Source organism: Chlorocebus sabaeus, chromosome 7 (genome assembly GCF_047675955.1).
Source record: "Chlorocebus sabaeus isolate Y175 chromosome 7, mChlSab1.0.hap1, whole genome shotgun sequence".
In the NCBI taxonomy this organism is placed as follows: domain Eukaryota; kingdom Metazoa; phylum Chordata; class Mammalia; order Primates; family Cercopithecidae; genus Chlorocebus; species Chlorocebus sabaeus.
This window is the reverse complement of record NC_132910.1, coordinates 27130553-27152743: the sequence shown is the minus strand read 5'-3', so window position 1 is coordinate 27152743 and position 22191 is coordinate 27130553. Positions and strand designations below refer to the sequence as shown.

Sequence of the window (22191 nt, the reverse complement as noted above, 5' to 3'; positions counted from 1 at the left end):
ATGAAGACTTGAGGTTTATTATGTGGCTGGGCAAAACAGGACATCTTTAGGGACCACCAAACATAGATGAAAGCAGTAGTACTATAATGAAAACCAGGGTATTAATTGAAAGTTTTTATTAATGTTGAATTTCCAAACTTCTCACCCTCTCCTCCCTCCAAAAAAGTACAGGAAAAGAAAGGCAATTATAAAAATGGCTCTCAGCAGGAGTGATTTCTCCCCATATCCCCCAATCTCCGAGGACATCTGGTAATGTCTGGAGACACTGAGTAAGTGGTGGGACAATGGCAAGTTAAAGGCTCTTTTCTTTTGGTTCTCTTTAAAATTTCTATCATGTACCTTTATGGCTTTTCTAATTTAATTATTTTGTTTAGTTATTAAAATGAGTTACAGTTTTCTGTATACAGTATTTTACTATATATTATAAAAAACACAACTGTCCCTTAAAAAATAATTTTTTTTTTTTAACAATCTAAAGTTTATAAAAGTAAGTAAACTGGAGAAAGTAAAATAAAAGGCAATTTGCTTTTTATAAAAATATCTAATTAAAGTTTCACTGGGAAACATAATTAAATAGCTTATTTTTACTTAGGATTTACAAACTAAGGCTATGTATTAGTAACTTAATTCCCTTTAATTTTAATACAGTTCTAGTATAGGTAGATTTAATAAAACCAAAAGAGCATATTAACCTTCCCACACAAATAAAACATTGTGAACAAATATTTGAGACCTGAAAATCCTCAATGATAAGTGATTCTTTTTTTAAACAAAGGTCAGATATTTAGAATCTACTCTGAGGTACATGGACATTATCAAAATAAGACAAAATTTCTCTATGTTCAGTCATTTCTCTTTCAAAGCAGCCATGTCAGTGGACTAGGGCCAGTTGATTAGTGGAGGGAGAAGGAAGTCAGTCAGTCCTAGGTTAGTAAGGATGGTCACTTTTTTAGTATTGCTTGGATTTAAAAAAAAAAAAAAAGTATGCATTTCTTGGCCAGGCGCAGTGGCTCACGCTTGTAATACCAGCACTTTGGGAGGCCAAGGCGGGTGGACTGCCTGAAGTCTGGAGTTCGAGACCAGTCTGGCCAACATGATGAAATCCTGTCTCTACTAAAAATACAAAAAATTAGCCGGATGCAGTGGCAGGCGCCCGCAATCCCAGGTACTTAGGAGGCTGAGACAGGAGAATCACTTGAACCTGAGAGGCGGCGGTTATAGTGAGTCGAGATGGTGCCACTGCGCTCCAGCCTGGGCAACAAGAGCAAAACACCATCTCAAAAAAAAAAAAAAAGAAGCATGCATTTCTTTTATAATAAGAAAGAAAGAAGAGAAAGAAGAAAAGAGAGAAGAAAAGAGGAGGAAAGAAAAAAAACCCCAGAACCTGTTTGGGGATAATATACTCTAGAGTTTTATTCTAATTGCTACATTATTTAATTGTAAGTGTACACAGTTCATTTCTCTTTTTTGATTCTTTTCTTGAACAATACGTTTAAATTTTTTCATTGGATAAAGGTAAATCTGTATGATCTAGTTTAACAGGAATTTATAAATACTATAAGCAAGTAGAAAACAGTTTAATTTGCTTTTCTAGATGTTATAAATTATCGCAGAAAAAGTTTATTTTACTTTTTAGCTGGAGTCATTTAATTGAGATATACGTAAGTTTACCTTTTGTTTTTCTCGTTTTCAATTCTAAAATTCAGTATTTTTTAGACAAAACAGTTTAAAAACCCCATACATTTAGTCAAGCAATTATCATAGTATATGAAAATTAGGTGTAAGATTTTACATTTTCATATTTGCAAGTCATAAATTTAAATTTTTTGTTGTTAGTTCACTGATAATCTATAAATAACAGGTGAGATGCGGAGATTTTTTAAAAAGAATATCTCTGAAAAAAACACAATAAAAAGCAAAGTACCATTATCATATAAATAGAAATAGCTTCAGGATTTTCAAATGGTTGTCTTAACTTAAATTTTACTTACATCTGCTAATACAGTTCTAGATTTGTGAAACTATAGGGCTGTTATTCTATTATAATTAAAATACGACAAAGTAGAATTGGATCAAAGTGGAAAATTACCTGTTTTAACTCTGCAACTTGTTCAGAATCTCCAGCTGAAACTATTGCTGAAGACTGTTCATTTGTGCCAGATGTTTGGGAAGATTTCTACAAATAGCACAAAAATAAACTATAAAATATACGTGGTATAGAGAGATGAGAAAAAACAAAACAGAACTGTACACATATAAACTATATCATACGTGTGCTTACCAAAAAATTCACATCAACATTTTAATTTTTATGCCCAAGATAAAAATTCAACACAGCACATATTGTCTACAACTTTTTAATGGCTAAAAATCCATTTGTAGGCCAAGTGCGGTGGCTCACACCTGTAATCCCAGCATTTTGGAAGGCCGAGGCGGGCGGATCACGTGAGGTCAGGAGTTCAAGACCAGCCTGGGCAACACAGTGAAACCCTGTCTCTACTAAAATACAAAAAATTAGCCGGGTGTGGCGGCGTGCGCCTATAATCCCAGCTACTCAGGAGGCTGAGGCAGGAGAACTGCTAGAACCCGGGAGGTGGAGGTTGCAGTGAGCAGAGATCGTGCCACTGTGCTCCAGCCTGGGCAATAGAGCGAGACTCTGTCTCTAAAGAAAAAAACAAAAAAAAAATTGTAATTTATTAAATCTAAGCATTTACCTGTGTTCATATGGAGAAAGAGCATAAAAGCAGACATTTATTAAATAATTTCTATGTATTAGAAAGTATTTCACTTAAATCTCACAACAATGAACTAGACATTACCACTACCATTTTATAGATCAGGAAACAAGTTTAAAGAGGTTAATAACTAAATTGCTTAAATTCAATTGGCCAGGAAGCATGGAAGCTTAAACAGTTTGACTCCAAAGCTCATCCTGTAAAATCTTTTTTTTTTTTTTTTTTTTTTGAGACGGAAAATCTCCCTCTTGTTGCCCAGGCTGGGGTGCAGTGGGGTGATCTCAGCTCACTGCAACCTCTACCTCCCGGGTTCACACGATTCTCCTGCCTCAGCCTCCCGAGTAGCTGGGACTACAGGTGCCTGCCAGCATGCCTGGCTAATTTTTGTATTTTTAGTAGAGACAGGGTTTCACCATGTTGGCCAGGCTAGTCTCGAACTCCTGACCTCAGGTGATCCACCCGCCTCGGCCTCCCAAAGTGCTGGGATTACAGGCGTGAGGCACTGTGCCTAGCCCATCCTGTAAAATCTTAACATATGATATTCTGGCTTAAGAGATCCAAGGAAAAAAAAGAAAAAAAGAAAAAAAAAAGGCAGTACAATGAGAACCACTCTTGAACTCTTATTTTAAATTTTTAAACATTTACTTACCAAATTTTCAATCACAGAGTCCTTTTCAGTCAGCTTGCTCTGTAAAAGTTCCTGATTATTTTTTAATTCTTCTATCTCTTCTCGCAATCTACCAATTTCTTCTGGTTGAACGCCATTCATTTGAGCCCCCTCACTGTAAGAACCTTGATGCTGATTGTCTTTTCCTGTTAGACAGAGATAACATTTTAAAAGCCAACGGGAAACTTAAGCTTTTCATTTTTGAACTAGAAGATTCAAATATATAATTTTCTTAATTCAATTACTTTGGCAGCACTTTTGCAATCACATTTCATCTTTGCAGAATGGTATATTGATAAAAATAGTGAACTGATATTTTCTGGATTCTGGGAGTAAAAACAGCACAGCCTTGTGTGGCCTGCATGGCCTGGTGATCTATGATTAAGAATTACAGTAATTTTAATTCCACTTCTGTCAACTGAATATGAGAAAATAAAATCCCTTTAAAAAATCTTCACAAGCACTGTAGGATAATACTATTTATAAGCAGTGGAGCTCTTGCCATTTTCCAGGCACAACTTAAATTTTTCATTTATTATTTCATTTAGTTCTCAAATGTTATTACTATCTCCATTTTGCAGAAGAGGAAATTGAAAGATTACATCAGTCATTCTTAATCAGCTATACGTTAGAATCACCCGGTGGGCTTGTACTAGTTACTGATCCCTGGACTTAACTCCAGATTAATTAAATCAGAAACACTATTGTGGTATCAGCATCGGTATTTAAAAAAAAAAAAAAAGGGTCTCAGGAGATTCTAATATATAGCCATGGTTGAGAATCAATTGGCCAGATAAACAGGTAGCAAGAAGCTTGGACTTCAATCTCTAAAGGTCCAGTCTTAACTACTCTTAACTCTCATGCTATTTTGCTTTAAACTCCAATTTACATTTTTTGTCACCATGATTAAGGTTAGAAGAAGACTAGTCCACAAAAACAATCTTTTACTTTGTCTAGCTCTTGAGGAAAGAATGACCTGGGTGCTATCACTGTGATAGCTCAGCTGCACTTACCTAGCTGTATTTTAAGAAGATTATACTGGTCTTTGTGCTGCTGGATCTGAGATACTTGCTGTGTGACTGCCGTCTGGAGCTGTTCATTTTGACATTTTAATGTGGAAACCTGCTGCTTTAATTCCTCAAGTTGCAGATCCTGTGGAACAAAACATAATTCATGTGTTTTAAATTCATACTAGTTAGCATTAAGAAGGTGAACACTTCTAAAAATTAGAGGTCACATTTTGGGAGAGTATGCTAAAGTGCTAACACTTCCGAAATGATTCAATAATTAAGCAACTTGGTGTGTTAATATATCCATCAAGGCCAATTAACATGCAGTAGAACTACAAGATTTCAAGGAAGGCTCCATTAATAAACACCATGGCACAGCCTGCAATTGTAGTGAGAAATACAATGAAAAAACTCCATTTTATGGTCACAAAACCATTTAAAAATTTACATCAAGCTAAGAAATTTAGCATATCTATATATACATATGCATCTATATTATTTTTAATATTAAAAGACAATGAGAAATACAGGAAATTGATAAAAGAGCTTCCAGCTTTTACCATCATAATAAAACTATAGTTAGAATTTGACGTCCTTTTATTTTCTTTTTTTTTTTTGAGACGGAGTTTTGCTCTTATCGCCCAGGCTGGAGTGCAGTGGCGCGATCCAGCTCACTGCAACCTCCGCCTCTTGGGTTCAAGCAATTCTCCTGCTTCAGCCTCCTGAGTAGCTGGGATTACAGGTGCCCGCCACCATGCCCAGCTTATGTTTTTGTATTTTTAGTCGAGACGGGGTTTCATCATGTTGGCCAGGCTGGTCTCAAACTCCTGACCTCAGGTGATTCAACAGTCTCAGGCTCCAAAAGTGCTGGGATTACAGGCGTGAGCCACCGTGCCCGGCCGGAATTTGATGTATTTCTTTATTGTCTTCTAATTTTTCCCCAATCCATGGTTTAAAATTTGTCATAATCCGTCAATATATAATTATGTAGCCTTTAATTTACTTAACATTCTATCATAATTTCCCCATATTACTACACAGTCTTCAAAACATAATGTTGAATCCTCACTAATTAAGTAGATGCAATACAATTTATATTCAATGTTTTTGATGCTAAGGTTGCGTTCCATTTATCTTTTCTTTCTTTCTTTTTTTTTTTTGAGACAGAGTTTTGCTCTTGTTGCCCAGGCTAGAATGTAATGGTGTGATCTCAGCTCACTGCAACCTCTGCCTCCCAGGTTCAGGTGATTCTCCTACCTCAGCCTCCCGAATAGCTGGGATTACAGGCATGTGTCACCATGCCCAGCTAATTTTTTGTATTTTTAGTAAAGATGGGGTTTCTCCATTGTTGGTCAGACTGGTCTTGAACTCTCGACCTCAGGTAATTCGCCCACCTCAGCCTCCCAAAGTGCTGGGATTACCAGCATGAGGCACTGTGCTTAGCCACTGCACTCCAGCCTAGGCAATAAGAATGAAAGTCTGTCTCAAAAAAAAAAAGAAAAATGGAAAGCAACCTTAGCATCAAAAACACTAAATATAAATTGTATTGCATCTACTTAACATTGCTTTCCATTTTTCAAAGTGACAAATTTCATTACAATAAATATTTTAGTCCATATAATTGTTTCCTGAATTTTGGAGAATTTCCTCAGGATGAATTATCAAATGTCATTCAAAGGATATAAACATTTTATAGTTCTAGATGCTTGTGGCCTAATACCAAACAGCATTTTAAATGGTAAGAATATTTAAAATGAACATTTCTAAAGGAGTTATTAGAGTAATTGTGTCAATCATTCTTTTGCCAAATCAACTGTATTTGCAGCCCCAAGTATAGACTCTGTATCACATTCCAGCAATTTGTTTTTCATTACTTGCATTGTGTTGCATTCATTTTTCACTGTTCCAAAGATATTATTACATTTTACCAACTGGAAATGGCTCCATCTTTGTACCCAGGTATAGATGAAAAATCCTAATAACCATGAGTAGTTTGATGATTCAAATTTTACCATTCTAAGATTACAATTTATTGATTTACTTTTAAACTGAAAAGCTTAGAATGAATGCTAAATATACCACAACATTTTCATTCCTTCTAAACTTTTAATCTCAGTAGGCTGGGCGTGGTGGCTCATGCCTATAATCCCAGCACTTTGGGAGGCTGAGGCGAGCCGATCTCCTGAGGTTGGGAGATCAACACCAGCCAACACGGTGAACCCTCATCTCTACTAAAAATATAAAATTAGGCGGCATGGTGGCACACGCCTATAATCCCAGCTACTTGTGAGGCTGAGGCAAGAGAACTGCTTGAACCTGGGAGGCGGAGATTGCAGTGAGTTGAGATTGCACCACTGCACTCCAGCCTGGGAGACAAGAGCAAGACTCTGTCTAAACAAAAAATAAACTAATCTCAGTAATGTAGATTGTGAGGAAGAAAATAAGATATAAACAGTTGTCAATTTAAAGGGTTCTATGTAAGCCTTTATTGCCACACCTGCCATAAACTGTGCACAATTAGTAGACAGGTGTGGACAGCAGTAGAGGGAAGGGGATAAATCTGTCCCGCAGGGTCTGCCACTACTGTATTTTTTTATGACACTGGAATTTTAACAACATTAATAACCTCATTTTTCAGCACTTTCTAGAATTCCAATCAAGGTAAATATCATAAGAAATTAAATGAGAGTAAAAGTCAAGAAAACATTTTGAAGGAATGTTATGAAAGGTTTAGGGTACTCAACACAATGCAAGTAATGAAAGTTCACTGGTATCCTGGAAAGAAAATGTCAACTGATGATTCTGCAAATGTAGTTTCATCTTTATCTACTCATCATTATCTAATAAATCAGGTGCATGGTGCTTAGCACATATTAAGCACTCTGTTGAATACTCAGATGCTTTGAAAAATAATGAGTTTTGCTTTCTATATCCTCTTTCATTTGAAATGCCAGAAAGAAATTCTTCCTGAAAGCAGAAAGTGCCTACGGTAATCAGAGGGTCTATACAATTCATCAGTACTTACTTGCTCTCGAATCATATTTTTGTAGTGAGTCACAATATTGTCATGCTGTTCTAATGTTTTTTTCACCTCTTCTTCTTTTTTATCTTCTTCACTGGACTTATAAATAGCCTTAGTTATAACACCTATAAAAGAAAGCTTATTTAAAATTTGTTTTAAATGTTTTAAATACTATTTTACTATTAAGACTTAGTAGAAACATGTAACCTAACTCCGTGATAGGTAAGAATCTTTTCAATCTTACTGAAAGCCAAATGTCCTTCAATGGGCTACAGATCAAGAGCTAGGAAAAAAATATACCTTTAGAGTTATTATATAACCTGCATGTATCCAGAATATACATGTACAATATAAACATAATTACTTTCCATCAAATATCAATATAAATCTTCAGTCTTACCTTCAAGTTCTTTTACCAGCTTCGTAAACTCATGATCAAATATCATGTATTCTGGACTGGGAAAGTTTGGCTGGGGTTTCTGAGATGCTCTGGAATATAACTCATGTTTGCTAATAAATCCTAGTTTCTCTATGAAATTCTCTTTGCCAATCCTCTTCTCTATTAGTTGTTTTAGTTTCTCTCTACAAGATAAACATATTGAGATGCTTTAAAAAATAAAATCAAAACAAAACATAAAACTTGATCTACATAATGCTTTGGGGAAAAAAAAAAAAAAAGCATCATTATCTATTGATGCCATTAAGAGAGTCATCTTCCAAGGCCTTACTTACTTCTTGTAGCTCTCAAGTGAGTTATCATTGAAATAAATCGAAATGCCCAACAAAAGGGCACATAAGCCTTGGACCAACTGCTCTTCTTCTCCAAGATTTTCTGCAATTTGTCCTGTAAGCTGAAATCTTTGTTAAGGAGGCTAAGGATTGATAATATCTAGTATATTTTGCAATTTGAATTTGACATACATTAATACTTCACATAAGAGTTCCCATAAGAAATTCCACATATAGGCTAGGTACGGGTGGCTCATGCCTGTAATCCCAGCACTTTGGGAGGCCAAGGTGAGTGGATCACCTGAGGTGAGGAGTTCGAGACCAGCCTGGCCAACGTGGTGAAACCCTGTCTCTACTAAAACTACAAAAATTAGCTGGGGGTGGTTGCACATACCTGTAATCCCAGCTAACTCAGGAGGCTGAGTGAGGCAGAAGAATTGTTTGAACCTGGGAGGCGGAGGTTGCAGTGAGCTAAGAGAGCCACTGCACTCCAGCCTAGGCGACAGAGCAAGACTTTGTCTCGGAAAAAAAAAAAAGAAATTCCATATATATTCCAAGCCAGCATAAAACAAACCACACACACACAACTTAAGCATCATTACAACCTTAACAGTTTAAAAAGTTGCAACACAGATAAGATAGTGGAGAATTCAAGTATTTTGGGCATAGAGCTACTTCTAATTGAGAAGAAAAACTAAAAAAGATATAAATACTTACATGTACATTACTAAAACATAAAGGATACAAATGGAACATTGGCTGAATTGTGAAGAAAATGTGTTACTGCAATGGGACAATTGCTTAGCCAGGTACAAAGCAACATTAATAATCCAACTCTTGTTTGTATTTTGCTTCCCTGCAACAGATAAATTGGTAGAAACCTTTCCATTCATTTTATATTTTTTAAACTTAAAGTTGCCCTAAGATCCCTTCCATTTGCATGAAAAGAACTTTAACATCTTATAAGAGATGAGTCAGAAATCCAGTTTTAAAAAACTAAACAAGAGAATAAATTCTTGTATGCACCACAGGCTGCACTTCCTAAAATGAACAGAGTGCAGAAATTAGAATTGATCCATGTTCAGAGGCATATACTGGGTTATTTAAAATACAATTACTTTAAAAACCTTGTCTGCTAAGGAAAAAAAATTGTAGTGTGGAGGCTTTAAAATATGTATTAATCCCAAGACACTTTATAATGAATTTGCCAAGCAAATTTATGATATTTCAGTCAGAAGTTTAAAAACAAGTGCCTGATAAAAGGAAAATTCTACTTCTTTCAAAAAAAAAAAAAAAAAAAAAATCAAGAAAAATACAAAAAATAATCCCCTGAATCATTTAGTCAAATTCCATGAGAGAATATATTCTCTAACAACAAATAAACCATACTACAAATTCAGTGATCACACACCAGATAAGAGGAAGATTTAAATTAGCCAAGTGCCCCAAACCATTAACTACTGCCAAGTACAGTTAATACCGAAAACAAGCATATCCAGCAAAATTAGTTTTCAAAATTTTAATACAACACATTTACATCTCCTAGGTAGAATAATCTTAGTTCATAATATTGACAGTGCCCATATTTATATTCCTATAACCTGTATCTTCAAAAAAAACTTGTTTGAAATAAAATAATGAAAATCAGAATAGTAATGCATCACTTTGGGGGAAGTCTCATAAAATGTACAAAATATAATTCAAAGATCTAGACAAGGAATGAATTTAAAGTAACCATCACTGTGTTCTGAAAAATTTCTACCACCTAGACTATTCTAATTTCGCAAATCTTGATGCCAATATCTTGACTCTTCTATAATCTATTTTTAGGTATATTTAATATTGAATTAAGTTCAAACAAGACCTCTTCAAATGATCTGCCATGTAAGCACTGACACAAATTTAGTTTTTACATGGTGCATTATTTTTACTGTTTCCTTGCCTCTATGTCATTACCATGCCCACAACATAACTTCAAGTCATCCATGTAAACTGGAAAGTTAAAAAACAGTCATTCTCAACCGACCATGTGCCACAGAAAACTTGCAACTACTCGAGTTACAAATGCAAATGTTTTGTTCATCTACCTGGTTATATATATAAGTTCATTATTACTTAGAATAACCATTTGCGGGTACCAAATATACCCACATTGTATATATAAGAGCATACTATCAAATCACTGGCTGATGTATAACTAAAAAAAAACAGAAGAAGATTTAAATCAGAATCTTCTAAAAGTATGGCTTTTGGGATCTAATTGAAGGATAAGAAGAGCAAAGTCAAATATAACCAGTTAAAAGACAGAATAAAACATTCCATTTATTATAGAGACAAAAAAAGATAAAGTACTCAGGAGTGAACCTAATCAAAATGGTATAAAATGTAAACAAGGAAAATTTTAAAACACTCCTAAAGAGCACGAAAGTGGACATAAACCAATATAGAAAGCCACCATGTTCTTAGATAGGAGACTCAACATCACAAAGATATTAATTCTAAGTTAATTTATAAAATTAAGGTGCCTGTAATCCCAGCAGTTTGGGAGGCTGAGGCGGGTTGGATCACCTGAGGTCCGGAGTTTGAGACCAGCCTGAATAACATGGTGAAACCCTGTTTCTACTAAAAATACAAAAAGTAGCCAGGAGAGGTGGCAGGCGCCTGTAGTCCCAGCTACTCGGGAGGCTGAGGCAGGAGAATCGCTTGAGCCTGGGAGGTGGAGGTTGCAGTGAGCCGAGATCACAACACTGCACTCCAGTCTGGGCAACAGAGTGAGACTCCAAAAAAAAATTAATTAAATAATTAAATTAAAAATAATAAATGAATAAAATTAATATGATTCAAATAAAAATTACAAAAAGGTTTTTTTTTGCTTCTTGAACAAAACAGCATGATTCTGAAGATCATATGAAGAAAGTGAGATTAACTAGGGACACTGTAAAAAGAAAAAAAAAGAGAGAGAGAATAATGGATCATGAACAAGCAGGAATCAAGAGACAGAATACAAAAATCCAGAAAAATGGGCCCATATACAAATGAGAATTTAGTATATGAAAAACGTAGCATATAACCATCAGTGAGTTACAAATAGACTTAAAAGATTTTGGGACAACTAGATAGCTATTTAGAAAAAGATCAGTGGATCTGTATCTCATAAAGTTTGTTGAGAAAAACAGAACAAAGAATTAAATGCAAAAAAAGAAACCAGAAAGTATAAGATAAAAAGAGAAGTATAAATTCCTTAAAGTCTTTTCTCGGGGGAGTGGGAACCGAGTCTCACTCTATCAGATTGGAGTGCAGCAATCATTGCTCACTGCAGCCTTGAACTCCAGAGCTCAGGCAATGCCCCCGCCTCAGCTTCCAAAGTGCTAGTATTACAGGTGTAATACTAGTACCATGCCTGGCCTAGTAAATTCCTTAAAATCTGAACATGAAAAGGCCTTTTCTAAGTATGACTTAAAATGCAGAAGCCATAAAATATAAGTCTGAGAAAAAAAAAAAAATCCGAAACAAAACATCAAGGTCAAAAGACAAATGACATACCAGGAAAAAAAAAAAAAAATCTGTAACTCATATTAAAAACAAGGGTTAAGTACGTTAATATAAAATGGGCAGAGGATATGAATAAAAGGAAAAGTACACACCTCTTTCCAGAGCCCCTAGAGTGTGTGAACCATTGAGGAGATTTGAGAAAACAAATGGAGGCTAAAACTCTAATTTGAGAGCATTCTCAGGGGTAATTATAAATCACAGATTTTACAGGATAAAAGAGAACTACAAACAAAATATTTGAAGCTGAGGGCTGGGTGCAGTGTCTCACGCCTGTAATCCAAGCACTTTGGGAGGCCAGGTGGGTGGATCACCTGAGGTCAGGAGTTTGAGACCAGCCTGGCCAACATGGTGAAACCTTGTCTCTGCTAAAAATACAAAAATTAGCTGGGCGTGGTGGTGTGCACCTGTAATCCCAACCACTTGGGAGGTTGAGGCAGGAGAATTGCTTGAACCTGAAAGGCGGAGGTTGCGGTGAGCCAAGATCGTGCCATTGTACTCCAGTCTGGGCAACAGAGTGAGACTCTGTCTCAAAAAAAAAAAAAAAAAAAAAAAAGAAAGAAAAGAGCATGATGGAACTTTCTGGGATTATGAAAATGTTCTACATCTGGTTTTGGGTGGTGTTTACAGAGATACACTCAAACACCAAAAATCATCACATGAAACACAGAAGGTCTGTGCATTTTATGGTATATAAATTAATACCTCAAAAAAATTGCCTTTCAAATGACTGACGTATACTTATAAAATACTTTCCCTGATATAAAATTATTCAGGCTAAAGCTGCAAAATATGTGTGTGTGTGTGTAAGTTAATGACACATGTTAAATCATGCTCATACACAAAGGTATAATTCATAACAGGACCTCATTTATTACTACCCACATTATTCAACTGAAACCCATGCCCAAACATAGATATTAAGGTACACTCTTTTTCTGCCAAATATTCACACAAAACAAAACAAACAAAACAAAAATAGCACTTTCCCCGCACACAGCAAAAACTAACCCTCAGTGGTGGCCATAGAACATGGATTATATTCAGAATAATCCATATTTCATTTAAAATATTTCAAATTACAAAATTATACTTACTATTGTACATTTTAAATAATCTAGTATAAAAATAATCACATTCTTTCATATGCTGATTGACTAAAGACAAAATTCTTAATCCTGAATTCTACTTCCTTTGAAATGGCTTCAGAGAAAATAAACAGGCAAGCTTGGAGAAAAAAACGCAAAAAACCAAAACCAAGGAAATCCAAAAAGTGCAAGCATCCCCAGAAGAAGCACAAGTATAGATTCAGATTCTCATTCCCACAGTGTTTAGTAACACCAATACAATATCCCATGGAGAAAAACTGGAGAGTCATTTACGATAGAAATAAATTGGCTGACACGCAAAAGTGTAAGTAGAATGTAACTTCAAACAAGCAGTTAAAAAAAACCAATCAGCAAAACCCAAGACAGAGAAAAAGCTTTGCTGAAAGAGGAAAATGCCTAAGCTTTATCAAGTGATACATACCCGTCTGTCGATCTTATCGCCCTGCAAATTATACATTACAAATTATTCAAACATATTACTACTTCAGAAAAGTCTAAATCTGGAAAAATCCCTCAAATACTTTTTCATAGTCTCTCTACAAACTCAAGCCAATAATTTGGGACAGGATAGTTCTAATGATACTTCTTTTATACAATAAAGTTAGAGGATACATTTAGAGGATATATATTTTAGAAGACAAAGGATATTTTTATAGCACCGTGATTACTTAAGAATGGGGAAGACATCACCATCTTTAGCACTTCTCATCATGCATTCATTGTAATTTCAATGTTAAAGTGAAGTCTGTGGTGATGGTGATTAGACAGATAATTACTGTTTGACTTTTAAATAAAAACTGTTGTTAACAGATAGCAACGTGAGAATGCCAAGTAATAAATAAGTAAAGATATAAAAATTTGGGGTAGTTTTTTTAATCTCTAAGAGATAAGTGCTAAGACAAAATAAGCTTTCAATTAAAGTAAGCCAATTTTAAACTTCAACTTCCTTTTCACTATAGTTACTTTTTAAGCTTTCATTTATAATTTCTATGGATGGAGCTAATGTTTCTTTAAAAGCTCAAAATAAGGAACAATTCAACGAGTGTGGCAGAATTAAAAACTAAAGACGGACACAACCACATTATTATGGGGAGGGGGTAGGATAACTACTGCTAGAGCAGTGTACAGAACAATTTTAGATTTAGTCACGTTTTTACTCTCCCTGAGTGACTTTAAATGTCAATGACTTTAGAGTTTTGCTAAAGCATGAACTTGAACTGTTCAACAGCAAGGCTGGTACATGTGGGCAAATCATGTAACAGAAAGTGACATTCCTAAATGCCTAGCACCTACACTTCAATAAAGCTTTGTTGTTCTCATTAAGAGTCTAAGACACACAAAAATTTTTTGTTATGTTTTCCTACATCTTACTAGGTAAATGATATGCACTGGGGACTTAAGGATTTAAGAACTCACAAACCTCAAGGGAATATACTGTATAACTATATATACAATGGACCACTGTTCCACTATTTCTAGATGATCAATTGCTTTGGGAAGAGACAGAGGGAAATATACAGCTATGAACTACTTTACTCTCTTCCCTCCCATAAACTAACCTGAATTCAGTTACTGAGAAGAAAGAGAAAAATGACATGCATGAACACTGTGGATAATTTAAAAGCCAGACAAAATCCTCAAAATACCTTTCTGGCCAGAACATGTATTTTCATCATGATGCAGACCTTGTAACTATTTAGCAAAACTATCCCTCTAACAGTATTTACTGCTTTTTCTCCACAAAACTGTTTCTGATTATGATGAACTAATGAGCAGAATAACTCTTCTCTGTCCTTTTTCATCTGTATCTTCTAAAGACATCCTTAAATCCTGTATCACTGACATCAAAATGTACAGAACTTTTTCCCCCTTAGAGAAGTTTCACGCAAAACTTTACCTGTGAAAGGATATTGGTGCACTGTTGAAGTAAAGAAACTGGAGGGTTGCCAATACTTGTAGCAAGTTGAACCCTGAGCAACTGTTCTTTCTGGGTGGCATTTTCTTGCAAAGCATGGGCAAGGGCCACAGCAGCACACCAGTTTGAAAGTGAATCAGTAGAAAACAAACCTCCACATAATAACTGGCCAGCTGAAACTGAATTACCTGTTGCTACAAAGATGGCAGGCAGACAATAAAAATATATTAGATTTTTACGTAAACCAAATTTTAAATCAATTGTTTTCTGTACACATTAAATAGTGTGAAATACCATTAAATATAATCATTAAACATGTGTTAATTAGTAGTATTAAATATACTTTCAAAATGATAAAAATCTGCTTTTCAAAGCAAAATGAACAATGAGAGAAAGTTATCTTGGAAGAAAAGTAACAGAACAAAGAAATACAGGTTGAGGCTGGGCACGGTGGCTCACGCCTGTAATTCTAGCACTTTGGGAGGCTGAGGTGGGAGGATCCCTTGAGGCCAGGAGTTGGTGGTGCATGCTTGTATTCCCAGCTACTCAGGAGGCTAAGGCCTGAGGATCACTTGAGCCCAGGAGTTTGAGGCTGCAGTGAGCTATGGGATCGTATCACTGCACTCCAACCTGGACAAGAGTGAGACCCTATCTTCCAAAAAAAAAAGAGAGAGAAAAGAAACATAGGTTGAGTATCCCTTATCCAAAATGCTTGGGATCAGAAGTATTCCAGAAAGAAAATGTGGTACTTACACACAATGGAGCACTATTCAGCCATACAAAACAAAGAGATCCAGTCATTTACAACAACACAGATGAACCTGGAGATCATTATGTTAAGTGAAATAAGCCAGGTATGTAAAGACAAACATTTGTTCTCACTCATTTGTGAGAACAAATAAAAATTAGAACTAAATTATTTACCATCAATGGTAGAAAGTAAAATTATTTACCTTTATTTGTGGGATCTAAAAATTTGTGGGAATTCATGGACACAGAGATTAGAAAGACGGTTATCAGAGGCAGGACAGGGTAGTGGGAAGTTAGAGGGAAGGTGGGGATAATGAATACAAAAATATTGCTAGAAAGAATGAATAAGGCTGGGCGCGGTGGCTCACGCCTGTAATCCCAGCACTTTGAGAGGCTGAGGCGGGTGGATCACGAGGTCAGGAGATTGAGGCCATCCTGGCTAACACGGTGAAACCCCATCTCTACTAAAAAATACAAAAAATTAGCAGGCATGGCGGCAGGCGCCTATAGTCTCAGGTACTCTGAAAGCTGAGGCAGGAGGATGGCCTGAACCTGAGAGGCGGAGTTCGCAGTGAGCCAAGATTGCGCCACTGTACTCCAGCCTGGGAAACAGAGGGAGACTCTGTTTCAAACAAACAAAAAAAAGAAATAATGAATGAATAAGATATACCATTTGATTGCACAACAGGGTGACTATAATTAAAAAAAAAAAGGGTATATTTTATTTTTAATTTTTATTGCAGACAGGGTCTCACTTTGTTTGCCCAGGCTGGAGTGTGATGGTGCGATTTCGGTTCACTGCAGCCTCAACCTCCCAGGCTCAGGTGATTCTCCCATCTCAGCCTCCCATGTAGCTAGGACTACTGGCATGTGCCACCATGCCTGGCTAATTTTTTTTTTTTTTGAGCTGGAGTCTCACTCTGTTGCCCAGGCTGGAGTGCAATGTTGTGATCTCAGTTCACTGCAACCTCCACCTCCCGAGTTCAAGTGATTCTCCTGCATCAGTCTCCCCAGTAGCTGGGATTACAGGCATGTGCCACCACGCCTGGCTAATTTTTGTATTTTTAGCAGAGACGGGTTTTCACCATGTTCGCCAGGCTGGTCTTGAACTCCTGACCTCAGGTGATCCACCCGCCTCGGCCTCCCAAAGTGCTGGGATTACAGGCATGAGCCACCAGGCCCAGCCTAAATTTTTATATTTTTAGTAGAGATGGGGCTTCGCTATGTTGCCCGGGCTGGTCTTGAACTCCTAGACTCAAGCAATCTGCCTGCCTTGGCCTCCCAAAGTGCTGGAATTGCAGGTGTAAGCCACCATGCCTGGCTTAAGTATACATTTCAAAATTACTTAATGAGTGCAATTAGATTGTTTGAAACACAAAGGCTAAATGCTTGAAGAAATGTTTAAAAAAAAAAAAAAGCATTTCAGATTTCACTTTTGGGATGCTCAACTTGTATTAAAATATTTTCGGCATCAAACTGATGATGGTAACATTCCAAAAACTTACCTTAATTAAAAACAACATTTCTAAAACAAACTTAAGGAAATGCCACATTTTGATCATTCTACTACATCAGGGTCTTATTTTCACTAATGGTCAATAATTTTTTTACGGTAATAAATTTTTTACCAAATTTTTTTGGTAAATATAATTAAACAGACTTAAATTCTAACAAAAAACTTCAATGTATGTAATTAAAATGAGTTTTATTGATTTTCCAATTACCTTTATGAAACTGCTCTTAAAGTTTAAAGTTAATAAAGGTAATTATTTCAAAAATTTATCTTAGGTAAGATGAAACATTTAAAGAACCCATAAAAAGGGTAATGACTCTAACCTATACTAGAACAACAGACTGAAAGTTAAATGTGATCTAACAGTAAAATTCATCTTCTTTTTAAAATTTTTATTTTTGAGACAGTCTCTCTCTGTTGCCCAGACTGGAGTGCAGTGGCACAATCTTGGTTCACTGCAACCTCTGCCTCCAGGATTCGAGGGACACTCCTGTCTCAGCCTCCTGAGTAGCTGGGATTACAGGCACCTGCCACCACGCCCAGCTAATTTTTGTATTTTTAGTATAGACGGGGTTTCACCATGTTAGCTAGGCTGGTGTTGAACTCCTGATCTTAGGTGATCCGCCTGCCTTGGCCTCCCACAGTGTTGGGATTATAGGCGTGAGCCACTGCACCCAGCAAAATTCATCTTTAGAATGACAATTATAATTAACAGTAGATTCTGTTTACTGGCATCTATACATGCTAAGTTTTGGAGTGAGTACTTTATGTAATGTAATGCATGTAACTGCATTTATCCTCACAATGTTCCTAATGGGGTATTATGCCCACATAAAGATGAGTATTATTATCCCCCATAACTCAGTAAGGCTCAAGTTAAAAAGTTATACAGCAAAAGTTATATAGCAAAAGAGAAAATTCTACAATGCAAACTCTTGTCTGACTCCAAAGCCTGTTGTCTAAATTAACCTGCAGGCTTTAGAATTCAGGTGTTTTTTTTTTTCTCCTAAGCATGCAAAGTATTTTAGGCTAAAGCATAGAAAGAAAGATTCAATTAAAAGTTTGAAAGACAATGATTTACTTTTTCAAATAAAAATTAGAACTAAATTATTTACCATCAATAGTAGAAGGTAAAAGTGTTGACACGATTTCTCCTTGTCCTTTTTGGTTTTTATACAAGAAACACTGGAAACAATAGAGAACAGCACAGCGCAAAACAAATGGCTGCCTTTCATTAACCATGGACATGAGAAGTACTACAATTGCCGGTCTGTTGCATTTAAAAAGAAAAGAACAAAATGAAACAATGCAACCCAAGTATACTAGTCAATAACTAGTCATTTTTGTTGACTGAAGAATCATAACCAGAACACCAGCAAGTTAAGTATTTCTATCTCTATTTCACAAAAACTGTAGCTGACAGAGTGAAGTGACTGTTTGCTTAAGGCATACAGCTAGGATGTGAACGACATGATATCTGAATCTAAGTATCTAAATTCCAAAAACTAACAACTCTTTTAAAATTCCAATATCATTTATCTTGCAAGATAATTTCTAGTTTCAAAACATACAACTAAACTTCTTTAAAAAGAGTAAGATGTGTATATGAGATACATTAACAACCCAAAGTTTTTACTTCCTCAGAGTAATCTCAGTATTTCCCCTTCTCTACCTTGGTGGGTTTGAAGGTGCATTTACAGACGCAAAGTAGTCTTGGTTTACTTGGTAGCCTCGAATAACTTCTGATACAGTATTTATGGTCTGTTAAGGGGAAGAAAGAAGAAGAACATTTAGAGAAATTAAGCCAAGAAGGAAAATGTTTCCAAGAGAAAAAAATCTTATATTCCACTTTTTAAGGGCCAAAAGCACCAAAACATCAATGATAACACTGCAATCTTGTAACACTTTCTCAAGGTAAAATTTTAAAGCATTAAGCATGGGTCTCCAATAAAACAACACTTGACATGCATTTTAAATCTCAAAAACTATAATACTATTCTCTAGGAGATAAAATATCTATTTCTATAAAAACAGAAAAAAGGTTTTAAAATAATCAGAGAACAAAGTTAAAAGATTAAAAAATTCAAGGATAAAGTTAAAAAATAAAAAGACTATTTCAAAACATGTTATAAAAGATAAATATATACCATTTTGTTAATTAAAAATTAATTTTTAAAAAGACAAATTACCCAGAAAGTCTACTAATAGAGTTGCAGAAAGAGAACAGAAAAGAGGTCAGGCACAGTGGCTCATGTGTGTAACCCCAGGACTCTGGGAGGCCCAGGTGGGTGGATCACTTGAGGTCAGGAGTTTGAGACCAGTCTGGCCAATATGGTGAAACCCCGTCTCTACTACAAATATAAAATTAGGTAGGCATGGTGGCATGTGTCTGTAATCCCCATTACTTGGGAGGCTAAGGCAGGAGAATTGTGTGAACCCGGGAGGTGGAGGTTGCAGTAAGCTGAGATAGTGCCATTGCACTCCAGTCTTGGTAAAAGAGCAAGACTCTGTCTCAAAACAACAACGACAATGACAACACCACCAGTACAAAACAGAAAAGAGAAAATTGTCAAGGAATGCCAAAAATACCCTCAGACCTGAAGGATGTATGTTTCCAGCTGAAAGTGCTCAGTGAATGATAAAAATAACTGGAGAGCAAGGGAGTGGGGAAACGGTCCACAGGAAAGCATATTATCAGTACATTTCAGAAAACCAAAAAAAAAAAAAGATCTCAAAAGTTTCTAGAGATAAAAAGATTACGTTAAAACAACAACAACAACAAAAAACAGAGTAGGATTATAATGTCTTCAAGCTTCAAACTTCCTAACAGCAACACTGGAATGATGTTCTGAAAGTTCAGTATTAGTGATTTCCAACCCTGAATTCCATATCTAGCCAAACATTAAATTAACTCTGAAAGTAGAGGAATGACATTTTCAGACATGCAAGAGCCAAAAATAAAATAAATCCTCTTGTTATTTACTCTTTTTTTTTTTTTTTTAAAAGAAAACTAAGAAAAATAATGGCCGGGTGCAGTGGCTCATGCCTGTAATCCCAGCACTTTGGGAGGTTGAGGTGGGCGGATCACTTGAGGTCAGGAGTTCGAGACCAGCCTGGCCAACGTGGTGGAACCCCCCTCTCTACTAAAAATACAAAAAATTAGCTGGGCATGGTGGCAGGACCCTGTAATCCCAGCTAGTTGGGAGGTTGAGGCAGAAGAATTGCTCGAACCCAGGAGGCGGAGGTTGTAGTGAGCCAAGATCATGCCGTTGCACTCCAGCCTGGGCGACAAGAGCGAAATTCCATCTCAAAACAACAACAACAACAACAACAAAAGAAAATTAAGAAAAATAAAGTTAATGAACCAAGGGATAGAGGAAAAAGATACGTGATCTAGGTCAGGAGTATTGGCTCATGTCTGTAATCCTAACATTTTGTGAGGCCAAAATGTGTGGATCATTTGAGGTCAGGAGTTCAAGACCAGCTTGGCCAACATGGTGAGACTGTTTCTACTAAAATTACAAAAATTAGCCGGGCGTGGTGGCGGGCACCTGTAATCCCAGCTACTCAGGAGGCTGAGATAGGAGAATCGCTTGAACCCCAAAAGGCGGAGGTTGCAGTGAGTTGAGTTCATGCCACTGTACTACAGCCTGGGCAACAGACTGACCCTCTGTACCAAAAATAAAAATAAAAAAAATAAGGGATCCAGATAACCAAGGAGTCTGTCAGGAGAGAAGTAAAGGAAATCCTAGGAGGATGGCAGAAGAAAGTCCCAGGACAAGAGACATGGGGCAGAATTAGAGCCCAGATTGGAGCAGGAGAATGGAGGGTCTGCCGCCTGCGGTGGGGAACGAAGTGTTAATACATGATTATTAAGCATATATACCTCTGCATATATAGAGTAACAGTAAAATGAAGAATACAATTATGACTCATGGATGAGAAAAATATATATTTAAAAAAGGATATAGGGCTCTCTTTGGCTTAGCAGGAATGGTATCAATACAATTGTAAAAATATAAACCCCAACTATTGATTTAAATATAAATTCCATAAAATAATTATGGGGCAACATGAGGAAGTAAAGTGGGACTTACAGTAAGGACAAGTGAGGCTGAAGGCAGTTATTTTTGTTATAAAACTTTTATTATTTGTACTTTTGATATTGCATGTGTTAATTTGAGAAAAATTTTTTAAAAATGTAAACAAACTGAACTTTTCTTCTTCAAACTAACTTCTTTCTCTTATAGGTAAGCAACAGAAAATGCCACACGGGGAAAAGAATTTACTATTCAATGACTCTACCGGTTGAATAAGACTAAGTCACATGGTTCTCAAAATCAAAATGTAAATCATACTGTGCACTCCTGTTGAATGTAATAAAATTAATGAGAAATCTTTGTAGATGGATCTGCAAAACTGTAACATTATTATTTATGTACTATAAAACTTGAGGGATGAGTATATCTTTTGGAATCAATACTTTTATCATTATGTGAATTATATTTTAGTAAGATCATTAAAAATTTTAACCTAAAAAATGGTTAACTATTACAGTTTTTCCCTCAGCAAATATCTAATTCTTCCTAGGATTCAGGATTTCAACTTCCACAGAGTTAGCTTTGACTTCATTTGCTTTACCTCAGTCAGGATATCAGCAGGAACCCCAGTAGCCATTAGGATAGTACAAAGCTGCTGCAATAACCCACACTGGAACATAGCCTTCTGACAGCTACTGGTAGCACCAGGAGGGTTGGTGGGAGATACCAGTACACGAACAAGCTGTGAAAGAAAGAGAAAACAAAATTTGTCTCTTAAAGATTTGAAAAGGCTTGAGGCAAATCTGATCTATGTGAACAAGAAACTCTGCATGAAGTACTCCCTTAGCTGCTCAGCCACATTTAAGTGCTCTTTCTTTTGAGCTCCTATGGCAATAGTTCTGTGACAGTAATATTGCATTATGCCTCTCACTTAAGGTTGTCTCCTTCAGGTGACTGTGAACTCCCAGAGAGAAACTGCCTTGGTCATTTTTGTTTCCCAAACACAGTACTTGTAACAGTACATATTCAATAAGTAAACGGATGAATAAGTTACAGAGTGGCAGATTTCTTATCAAAGTTAATAATGAACTACCTAATAAGACAGCAGATCTGAAAACAGAATGACCTGACCGGTGATAAATTTCCCCTCAA

At 36.1% G+C, this 22191-nt stretch overlaps 1 protein-coding gene across 2 annotated transcripts in view; it reads right to left on the bottom strand.

Annotated features, from left to right (window-relative positions):
• Positions 1-22191, bottom strand: part of USO1 (USO1 vesicle transport factor) — an 88793-nt gene that overhangs the window by 5341 nt on the left and 61261 nt on the right. For both annotated transcript variants that reach the window (XM_007998916.3, XM_073017410.1), the window contains 11 exons: positions 21641-21781; positions 18672-18760; positions 18115-18269; positions 14719-14930; positions 8909-9019; positions 8167-8285; positions 7835-8016; positions 7438-7559; positions 4416-4554; positions 3385-3548; positions 2090-2176 (listed from right to left, as the gene is read on the bottom strand). In XM_007998916.3, coding sequence (XP_007997107.1) covers positions 2090-2176; positions 3385-3548; positions 4416-4554; positions 7438-7559; positions 7835-8016; positions 8167-8285; positions 8909-9019; positions 14719-14930; positions 18115-18269; positions 18672-18760; positions 21641-21781 — 1521 coding nt within the window. The remainder of the gene's footprint in view (positions 1-2089; positions 2177-3384; positions 3549-4415; positions 4555-7437; positions 7560-7834; positions 8017-8166; positions 8286-8908; positions 9020-14718; positions 14931-18114; positions 18270-18671; positions 18761-21640; positions 21782-22191) is intronic.